General features: G+C 37.6%; 1 protein-coding gene across 1 annotated transcript in view; it reads left to right on the top strand.

Annotated features, from left to right (window-relative positions):
- The window catches only part of Arid5b (AT-rich interaction domain 5B), a 175,016-nt gene that overhangs the window by 20,025 nt on the left and 143,157 nt on the right, over positions 1–11,834 (top strand). Inside the window, exon 3 of the mRNA XM_010645626.3 lies at positions 9,881–10,106. Coding sequence (XP_010643928.1) covers positions 9,881–10,106 — 226 coding nt within the window. The remainder of the gene's footprint in view (positions 1–9,880; positions 10,107–11,834) is intronic.

Here is an 11,834-nt window from a genome sequence, read left to right as displayed (position 1 = left end):
AAAAAAAAAAAAAAAAAAAAAAAGAACAAACACACCAACCAAAAAAGCTTGCCTGTTTAGAAAGGAAACATCTAGGACGGCAGATGCAATTTCTTGTTGTGTAAACTGCCTTTAATTTAAGGGAGGAAATAAAGCGTGCACCTAGTAAGTCTAAGAGGAAAGAAGTAGAATTGGAAATTGATGATAGGATAATTCTGGTTCTTTCTTTGGAGATGGTCTTCCTGGCTAGGGAAGCAGGCTGCAGTCTAACAGGCTGTAGATTAGTGTGTATTAAAAATGTATTTAGGAGCATAAAATATTTAGGATTTTTGAATTACTTACTTGATGCGCGAATGCCGTTGGCTGTATCATGAAGGATGGTCACATTACATTTGACAAACCATGCCTCAGAGCAGTCTACTGTTTGCTCACTCCCTCTAATTGCGCCAGGATGGATTTCCAAATTTCCTCGAGCCACGGGCTTCACCCAAATGTCTGGTGAGGGGAAGGAAAAAGTTGGAAGACGTGGAGGTAGCTTGGGAATTGGATCCCAAAACACTAAGGAGTCTCCGTGGCTAATCCAGGCCATCATGTTAAAGGAGTCAAATTAAATCTTAGCACATACTTGAGAGGGGATCTTCATCACTCAGACAACAGAACATTCTTCACATTTTTAACCTCACATGTCTGGTAATATCTATATCTTACTTCAGGGGTAAACACTATAAAAATTTTAAAATCTTTTTTCTTCTTAAATCCCACCTACCCCATGGAATTGGCAGGAAATGGGGCACAGGTTCATTTGTCCCAGGATGGGAGGGGAGTGATATGACTGCAGAAAGGGCTTAAACTCATTTCTCAGAAAGAAGACTGCGTTGCCAAGTTGATGTCTGGCTTCACTTCAGATTTCTCATTCCTGAAAAGGGGCTAAGAACACCTACCTCAGAGAGTCCTTATGGGGACTGGATGAGATGATGTCTGTTAAATTTGTAGATTACTCTCTGGATCAAATAAAGCACTGCAGTGTTTCCTGCTACTTTATCTTTGGAAGCAGAAGAAAAGGAGAACACCAGTATTTATTTTTTAGTAGTACTGGGGATTCCACCCAGGACCTCAAGCATGCCAGTGCAAGGGTTCTACCACAGAGCCACAGCCCTAGTCCAGTGCAAGTATTCTTAATTTTCTTTTGGCCTTACTTTCCCTTGGAGGAACCTGGCAAATATAACAGGGCCATTGTTGCTAGATGAAGCACTGAGGAGAGTTAGAAATAAACATATATAAGAGATGATTGAATACCACTCAGACCCCTGATTCTCTCATTTTCCATCCAAATGATATTCGTAATAGCCATCATTTCTTGAATGGCGAGTGTATGTTGAACATTGTACTACTATACATTGTACTATAGCAACTACAATGTTCTAACTACCCTATATGGTTGACTCTTATTGAATATAACTCATTTTTTATTCAGACCTTGGCAAGTCCCAGGACTAACATGAACATTAAACACAGCAATGCTGCATTTGAACTGGGGTGGATCAGATGTGAAGTCAATGCCTTTTCTGTAGACCCTCAGTACCTCTCAAAATGGACCATCCAGTAGAGGTAGTGCACCATTAAAATTGTGCTGTTTGCTTTAAGCCCAACATGGTCCTTGGTTCTTTGGTAAGTACAAGAGAAGAAGTTAATTGAGGTTACTGGCCATTAAAACTGTTTAGATCAGGTGTTTATTGTAGAAGACAGAATTATGCAGTTCAGCATCAAATACTGAAGCCTAATAAAGATTTAACATTATGTCACAGGTAATAGGAACACTAATTCCCAGTACAGGGACCAATTTAAAGTTGATAGCTTTTTATTTTGCTTAGTAAGGATATTAAAAATAGACTGCCATCTATTACTATCTTCATTTTGAAAGGAAAAAGATATTATAATACTAGATGAAGAAAGAAGAAAGGATAAAGTCTGGAGAGAGTATGTAGGTCCTTCGTAGGAATGCTGCCCACTTCTACTGTCTGCTGTGGGAAGCTAACATGTGTAGGATCAGTGAACAGAGCCCCTGGCCTAACAGTTCTCAGCAGGGTCCAGCCATTCAGATGCCCTGCCAGGAGTTGGCAAGGGAAGACAGTATGGGAGGTGTTTATTTTCTGTCCTTTCCTGAGAAGGACCCCCAGGTTGGTGGTGTTAAGGGTCATTACTATCAATGGAAAGTCTGTTTTAATCCTGGTAACTCCTCCTTCCCACATTAGCCACTTAAACAAAGAATCGTGACAGAGGGACTGCTGAAGCCTGGCTTCCTGTGCTGTATGCCTCTTATGCTTCCTTCCAGCACCTCTGTCATGAGTTCCTTCATAACCCACCCTTCCCATTATCATTTCTCAGGTGACGACATAATTCTGCTGAGATCTTGACTGATGCGAGGGTAGTCCTCGAGGTCTAGCAAGTCTCGCTTTATGAAACTGTACTGAATTACCCTCATTTTTCTGATCTCACCCATGACCAGTGAAAGCTTCATCTTTATCATCTTGTCTTTCCTGATGTTCTTGGATTTTTACCTGTACAGTGAAAACTTCTCACCCATCCCATAGGTGTCTCATTAGCAAGAACACTAATTGGAAACAGGGAGATCAGTGGTAAATTTGCAAGTGCCTCACACTGTGGTACGTCTGAGGGAGACTTGAAAGCAAGAGCATGGCCAGCTGCACCAGGCTCACGATGCCATGTTCTCCCCCTTACCTGAGTCCACTAGTGTGCATCATAGGCACACACACACACACACACCTGGCCTGGAGGTTCTGTGCAGGGTATGTGATAAAGTGGCTGGCATTGCTCTTTTGAAAAGTTTGTTCAGCAGTTTTCTTCAGTATTATTTTCCATCTTAATGAAAATTTCCCATTCTCATGGAGCCAATTGAACTGTTACTTTACTTTCACAATTTATTTAGCTTTAGCTAACACTAGGTATTGTTTTGAGTTCCTAAAATTTTCCATGCTTTAAATACTACAAAGGACATTCTGAAAATTTGAGATATTTGGGGAAGATGGAAGTGAATGCACTGTTTTCTGTTATAATTCTCTCTGCTTCCTGCCAGTCCCTGTGGTTTCCATGTGTTCATTGTCCTTGGGATGTAGCTAACGAAACCTCTCCTCAGCAATGTTCTACTGGCAGGCACCACGAGGTAAAGGTTTCATTCATGTTCTCTCTCTAGAGAGATGATGTACTTTATTAGTAAAGATATAGATTTAACTGTGTGTGTGACAGAGACTCATAATTACACTTGTCTAGGTAAGTTGGGAATTCAAAATCTCCTTCCTGTCTTAACCTATAAGTAGATGGCTCAAGGCTAGAATGGTCTAGAGACCAGGCTCTTCTGTCTGTAATCAGTGACTGAATAGTCGAGAGCCATACTCATTCCCTCTGAGTGGGTGAATGGAAAGTACACATTTTATTACTATATACTACTGGTCATAACCTAGCCACATGGGTGCTGTAAAGGAGTACGAGTAATGGTGTCTTTATTTTGTGCCCAGCAAATTAGCAGTTTATGATGATGATGGTGATGATGACGATGATGATGATGATGATGACGATGATGATGCAAGAAAAGGAGAATAGAAATTGGAGAAAGGTTAGCTATATTTGGAAGTATTACTTTTCTCTTATGCCAAGTAAGGTGTTTCCTTTAAAAAAAAAAAAACCAAAAGGCCAAATGGGTTATCCAGTTGCAGTGAGGTTGAAATGACTCTGAAACATCTAACTTGATAACAAGGGACTGGAGTCTGGATGAAACTTTAGAATGTACTTGTGGATGTTGGAGGTGAGCATTGTAATCTCCATGGAGAATGATTTCTTCAATCAGAGATGTACAGAAAGGAAGTCCTGGATGTAGATTGCATCTAAGAATGTGTATTTCCTACATTTCCCCAGTTGAGGAAGAAGAAAAATTGAACAAACTAATGTGGAAGTAGCAGATATTAAGTAGGTTTTCTCTCTCCATGAGGCTATTGTGTACCTGTGCATCGTGCAAGCAAAGCCATCAGTTGCCTTCACTCCTCGCTGTCTTTTCAAAGATGTGCATATCGTGAACACCCTTGGGAGACAAATATTCATAGGGCATTGCACCAGAACAAAGAGATGATTTGCTTATTATCTGGTATTAAGTATTTGAGTTCCCTAAGCTGAAGACGCTTCTACAATTTACTCCAATGAGTACACAGCTATCATCTATCCCTTTTTCCATTTAGGAATTGGATTTCAAAGAGCCAGCACAAATGCTGGTACTTGATTACTGCAATTGCTATGAGCAAAAAAAATCCATTCTTTTTCTCTACCCAGGGCCCCTGCCAGAAGCATCTATGAAACCGTGGAATGCAAATTTATAAGTTTGTAAGTGGGGTAAAATCACCAACCCTTCTTAGTTCTTAACAGGAGGGAGTGCTTCAATCCTAAGGTAGGGTTACTTGCTGTCAAGTGCTATGAAGAGGGAAAGGAGACTGAAGTATAAGAAAATGCATTGGGTTAATGACCTAATATAGTGGTTCTCCAACTTTTTTACACTTGAATTTCCTAAATGACCCCAATTATGTAGAGTATATCTTTTGATATTTATGGTACTAGAAATTAAAACTAGAGACCTATTTAAACCATTTAATTCATTTAAAAATGATTATAACATCCACATTAACAAAGAATGTGGAGCCATTGTTATTATAACCTATACAAAGGTATAAATGGATCATATAGCTACATGTAAAATGTAAATATATGAAATTTTTTGTGAATGCATAGAAGTTTCTTGTGAAGAGATTAGGCAGAGTTCATAGATATAAAAACAAGAGCACAATCCAAGAAAAAAATGATCTATGGGACTTAAATAAAATTTGAAACTTTTGTTTTCTGAAACATATTATAACAAGAATGCTACAAATTGAGATAAGAGATGTTTTCAAGTCATATACTTGACAAAAGACTTGACCCCAAAGAATTCTCAACTCAACAGTAGTCAGCAAGAACCCAATTTTTAAAATGCACAACATATTTAAACTCACACTTCATCAAAAAGATATGCAGATGGTAAATTAGCACCTTAAAAGGTGTTTGATATTGTCAGCATTAGGGAAACAAAAAAATTAAAAATTATGAGAAATCATCATGTACACATTAGATTGTGGCTTTAATTAATTAATTAGCAGTGACAATATCAAGCACTAATAAGGATGAGGAGCAACTAGAACTCCCACATATTGCTTGTGGGAATGCCAAATTGATGGCTACTTGAAAAAGCAGTTGAACAGTTTCTAAACATTTTGAATACACTTACCAGAAGATTTAGCAATCACTCTTCTAGGTGTTAACCCTACAGAACTGAAATATGTGTCTACCTAAAAACCTTTGTGTGTAGTTGTATTTGTAATCACAAAAATTGAGTCATCCTTTTGTCCCTCAGTGGGGTAATAGATAAATAATATTTGGGAGCCACCCATAGGAGGACATACCACTCAGAAATAAAAAAGAAACACACTGCTGATACACCCAGCATCATGGGTGGATCTCAGAGACATCAAACTGAGTGAAACAGTCTGAAAAGGTCTCACAAGGTATGATTCAATGTATATGACATTTCAAGAAAGAGAAAACTACATCAAGAGTGAGATTGCCAGAAGTTGGGGATGGGGTGGGGGGGACGATGACAAATAGTAGTACATGGAGCTTTCAAGGGTGCTGGACTGGTCTGCATGTGATGCTTGCACTGACGGTGGTGGCTATATGACCATCCGTGGAGCTGTTCTCTAAAATAGAAAATCTTAAGAAAGTTATTTTAAAGAATAAAATTAAAATAGCAATACAAGCCCATCATGAATATGTAGCACATTTTTATGAAGATTAACTATATTCTCAAAAACCAAATCAGTGAAAACAGTAGAATAGTCTTATGGTTTTTGTAAATCTCTTTACCGTCTAGCTGAATAGAGAACTTTACTCTCATCTGCTTCTACAGTTATTCTGTTATGATACCACATGTCACAGCCTCTGGAAAACCCCACTATAAGCTTTAAAGAGAACAAGAGTGAAAAAAGCCACTAATATCTTCACGTGATTTTGATCACCGTTTTAACTCTGTGGACCTCCGTCTCAGGCATTTCCAAGGCTGCTGGGGCTGTATACGTTGAGACTTACCAATATAAAACACTAGCCTACATTTTAGTTTTGTTTTATAGCACCTTGGCCTTTTTTCCCGCTACATCCTCCTGTCCCCTGTGTTTTACTTAATAGTTTTATTCAAATTGATCCATTTTTTAACAAACCTATTTAAAAAGGAACTTTCTATAGCTCCTATAAATAGAAAACCAGTACCACTTTCCCATAAATAGACAGTAACCACAAAAATAAATAACAGTGAGTAACTTAAAATATATATAAAAAGTTTACATATGAACTGCCTAAATTCATCTCTGCATGCCACACTTTGGAAAACACCCACATAGAGAAATAATGACTGATATACTACTTCATTTGTGTCAACCCATCAAATCGTGACAACTACTATAAGAGGTAGACAGTTATTATGACCTGTTTTGTTTTGTTTTGTTTTATATATGTAAAAGAAAATGGAAGCCCAAGGAGAATACAGTATTTCCCCAGTGTTCCACCGCAACTACATTCCAGGGTTAGAATGTGAACCCTGGCACTCTGGCTCTTGTACTGGTAGACAGTACAGGTCTTGAATCCAAGTCCTGCCATAACTTGGTATTTGGATGCATCCCTGAACCTTACCGCCCTCACTGATAACATGAGGGAGGCCGAAGGAATTGGCGTGCCTAAATGTGAATGTCCAATCCCTACACAGAGACCAGGCAGGTCAGGTAAAAGTGGGCTGAATACTGTGCTGTAGGGACTGGAGGGGATTTTACGTCTTGTCTAAAGGCATCTTGTGCTGGGTTTCAAGTGGTTTCTGTTACAAGTTTTGTTTTGTTTTGTTGTTGTTGTTTTTTCTTCTTTTGGGTGGTTATTTTTGTTCTTTATTTTATAAGAAAAAATTGAAGTCTGGGTGCTTTGTGCAAAATTTCAAATTTTCAGAACATTTGAAAGGGCTAGCCACATGCATGGACCAGACAGTTTGTGACTTTCTGACTGAATTATAGCCTCTGACTTCGAGGATCCATGATTAAATTAGCTCTTTTTGTAAAATCGTAAGAACAAAAATCTAAATTACAGAAATAATTTAAAACAGTGATAATAGGAGATAAGGACTTAGAAAGTGTCTTAACATGGCCTACATAAATATTGATCCAGAGCTGGGTTAATTGAAAAGTCAAGGTACTTTGATAGAATAACAAAGTATATTTCTTGGTGTTCCCTTTGTGTTCTATTAGAGTGAATCAGCAATATTTATCCAGTGCTAATTCTCAGTTTGCAGAGAGCTAATATAATCATGAGATGAGTTTATTGAAATTCTTTTCATAGACATAGATGCTTGCCCAAGAATGGTACATACTTGGAACTGTAGTCAGTAACTCACTCAGAATAGTAAATATGAACATGTGATTTATGCCATTGTGCTCACAAAGTAATATTTCCTGAGACGTTTTCTATATATATGTTGGCTGCTCTGTTCATTTGGGTCGGTTTGTTCTTTTCCCCTCCTCTGCTTATCAGATTTCCTCTTAAATCCTGGCATTTGACATTGTTGCAGGGCCAGTTTCTCTGTGAAGCCACAGTAAAACATGCTGGTGGTTTCACAATTAATGTACGCTTGGGCTCAGGGCTCAGGGCTCAGAGTTTACATGTTTGTGGGAATTTCTATGAGACAGAGAGAGAGAGAGAGAGAGAGAGAGGGAGGGAGGGAGGGAGAGGAAGAGAGAGAACAAAATCTATAGACTAAATCATGAAAGATAAGTTTATTCATTGGTGACATCATAAGGACTGCATTTTCTCTTGGTTAATAAACTATTTGTTCGGCCAGTGTTGTAAGCCAGCCAGAACTAGTCATGCCATTTCTTGGAAAAGATCTGAAGCAACTGGTAATTCAAATGATAATCATTTGATCATAGAGCTATTTGAAAATAACACTCATCTCCAAACTTGTCTATTCTAGGAAACCTTATTTGGTCAAAATGTTGCCAAATTCCATCTTCACTAAAATTGAGACTGATATACCAGGTTGCTTAATTATTTTCCAGTACATTCTAAACTCCATTTCTGGCATGCCTTGTCCAGAAGCTGTTCCCATGTGCCTGGAAACAATACCCTGAATTGCTGAATTTTTATTCTGACATTTAATAATCACCATGTAATAGCTATAAAATGCATGACTACTACAGATCTATTTCAAGAGGGTGGTGTGGTGAGTCGGGGTGAAATCATCTGTTGAAATGGTACTTTGTAATAAGCCCCATTGTTTATCAAGTATTGAAAATTCTTTGAGGAGAGGACAAAACAGTTTCCACTTTGTCTCCCCTTTACTGGAAGTTCATATTTGATCATGATAAGAGAAAGGATTCCATTACCAAAATTTTACCTTTCATTTTTGATGGAGTATTTGTTACTTTGCTGCTGCCTAACAAACCTTCTCAGAAGCAGGTTGGAACTGAGTGAGAAAAAGTGAAATCCTAGATCCTACCTTCAAATATTTTTAAAAACTAAATCTAGGGCTTTTTTTGTATGTGAAGCTTATCTTAGTAAGTCCTTTTTTCTTTGGAGTAGTGTGTAGAGTGACGTATGTGTGCGGGGGTTGAGTGTGCATGTATGGGTGTGTAGGTGGAGGAAGGAGGAAAGAGTCATGTTTAACAGCAAAATTAGCCAAAATCACTTGTGAATTCCTTTTGTTTAATAGCTTAGAGACATCTTCCTGTTATTGTTTTGGCAAAAATATTTCTAAGACTTTGCAAGCTTAGGGGTTTTCACAGCTAAGCTTTCTTCAGAGATATGAAATAAAATAAATGAAAGAAGTCAGTTCAAGTTGAAATGCCAAATTCTTCAAATAATTTAACTCAAAACCCAGTGAGATGATCTTCATAATCCTTTTCCAAAGAATTTTTGGGTGAGGGGGCCTCCCTTTGTTCCATTTGTGGATATCTATTAAATATCTTGCTGGATTATTTTGAAGCAGAAAGTTGGCTGTTTCCTGGAAGCAATTAGAGATGCTTAAAATTCAAATTTATGGTCCATAGGAGGAACTTAAGTTTCAACTACTTTTCTTAGCTTCAAATATTTTCTCCTCACTCGCCCTCTCACCCTCTACCCCATATGTATTAAAAGAAAAACTCAGTTCATTTCTCAACTTACAAAGATTTTGAGAAACATGAGAATGTGTAAGTTTCTTTCAGTGGGAACCCCATAACATTTATGAAGTATTTCTTTTGGGATTACATCACAGTTTTATTTAATTTTTAGGACAAAAGTTAAATTCAATATTTGTGTATAAGCCAAGGGAAAATGTACCATAAACATAGGAATTTTAGGGTGAGTCAGAGTTCCAAGAATCCTAGATTTACTTAGAACATTTATATGGAGACAGGCAAACCATTAGTCATCTAGCCCTCACTTTTCACATTGGTAATTAATTGCACCTAAAGATTTGCTTTCACCCAGTAGTTAAATCGGTAGAGGGAGCTTAGCACACAGCATTCAAAATGGCAATAGAATTACTACCCTATTTTTGGATACTTTATAACCGTAACAAATATATACTATAAATTATTCTTTAAATAACCAACAGTGAGAAACCAGTGAAATGGTTATCAGAGATTCTTGGATACCAAAAACCACAGTCTACTTGCTAAGGTTAAAGCATCCACATGGCAGTTCAGGGGGCACAGGTGTTGAGACTGTGCTCTTTACCTAAACCTGTAACTAAACCTGTAACTAATGTATTTTTGTTCCATCTCATCTCTTGTAGGATGAAGTCATTGCTGTTTCTGAAAAAGTGATTGTGAAGCTTGAAGACCTGGTCAAGTGGGTACATTCTGATTTCTCCAAGTGGAGATGTGGTCTCCAGGCTGGGCCAGTGAAAAAGGAAGTCTTGGGAAGAAATGGACAGAAGGAAGCTCTGCTGAAGTACAGACAGTCCACCCTCAACAGTGGACTCAACTTCAAAGACGTTCTCAAGGAAAAGGCTGACCTTGGTAAGTACTAGTCACGCTTCTAAACCAAATGTGTGAGCGTATATAGTAAGTTTTTCTTGCTGTAGATTTTTCTGGAAACCTATCATATAATTACACACAAACACACACACACACACACACACACACACACACACACACACACACATTTTTTTACCCTTAAAGGGATGAAGAGCAACCCTGTAGACAAGGGATGAGCATTACCTGTTGGATCTCAGAGACTTCTGTGTATATCGACTTATGTACTGAGTGTTACATTGTGTGGCATAATTAAGGCACCTAAAATTGGATTAATGAAAAATGTAAGTACTTGCTACAAGGAGTTAGTGTTACATCATGTCATGTCAGAATTTCATATTCTATGTTGGATAGAAAGCTCAGTGAGAAACAACCTTAGGGTAGGGGAACCATTTAGTGGCAACTGTGGCATAGATTTCCTTGAGCTTTTGACATTCAGCAGTCACCTAAATCAGCTATCTGTGGTCAACTACCTTGGTTTTTCTTTCCTTTCTCCTCTTGCACTGTAAGTATAAGAACTTGGGCCTTGGCATCATTCATAGTTAGGCTTTCTAGTGTTCTGATTAGTGTCTGAACACTAGCACTTAGCTGTGTGGCCTTAGGCAAATAATTTAACCTCTAACCTCAGTTTCCCCATGTAAAAATAAAGTCATTGTGAGTCTAAGGAGCTACCACAGTGATGACAGGCGGGAGGGGCTCCATAATGAATTCTATTGCTTTAACACTTCCTTCTTCAGTGACTTTTGTGTCCTTTCCTTGTTCTTTTCCTTCTGTTTGTATCCCGCTATGGTCTTTACTGTCTTACTCTACGGGTATTGCTCAAGACCAAAGTTGTTGATCTCTTATTTAGACCAGATATTTCCTCCTTAGACAAAGAGGAACTTCATTTTTAACATATTAAGGCATCTTTTTCTTTCACTCTAGCACAATGCTGATTTTCGTAGCCCTATTTTATGCTTTAATGTGATAACTTCCTGTTTTTTTTGTTTTAACCTAGAACTTAACTATTACAAGAAACCCAGATGATTTATTTTAATTGGCAGAAAGAAACTGAATAACACCAGTAACTGACTGTGAGAGGTTTCTGAGGATTTCTGTTTTGTGATGAGCTGTGCTGTGTTTTGGGAATAGAATTAATATTTTGTTGCAATTTGACAGTCAACAATTTCCTGTCATCTTTTGCTAGATGTCAGACATCTAATATTTTGGACATGGCACTCTGATTTTTATGTGTACAATTAGATAAAATTATTAGACTAATGGTTTCCCTTCTCTAGAAAAAAATTATAGTTTTCTTACATATAATGTCACATACCCTAATTTTGTGAACACACAATGACTACTCTTATGATATGTGAAACTTCTAAATAATATATCTGTGTTGCCTTCCTAATGCATGATCTAAGTTACACTGTCATTGTCTTATGTTTTCTTTAACATTAAAACCTTTCTTTGCTTGCATTTTTTGAGTTATGGAATATATTGTTACTAATAAAAAATTAAACAGGAAACCCATGGGGGAACAAAAGGATGTGTAGATGGTTAAGCTTGATGTCACACTCATAAACAAGAGTATTTATAGCAGGGTTGTTTCATGTTTCAAAGGGATAGTTTACTAATGAACACAAAAAGAAACCCAGTTTCTTATTTTGATCAAAGATACAGAGATTTTAATCTTCTTGAATTGTAAAAAATGTTCATTATCTACTTTTT

The sequence above is a fragment of the Fukomys damarensis genome, unplaced genomic scaffold (assembly GCF_012274545.1).
Source record: "Fukomys damarensis isolate Sample0158 unplaced genomic scaffold, DMR_v1.0_HiC HiC_scaffold_20, whole genome shotgun sequence".
Classification (NCBI taxonomy): domain Eukaryota; kingdom Metazoa; phylum Chordata; class Mammalia; order Rodentia; family Bathyergidae; genus Fukomys; species Fukomys damarensis.
The sequence above is the reverse complement of the archived record's forward strand: the minus strand, read 5'-3'. Positions and strand labels throughout refer to the sequence as shown.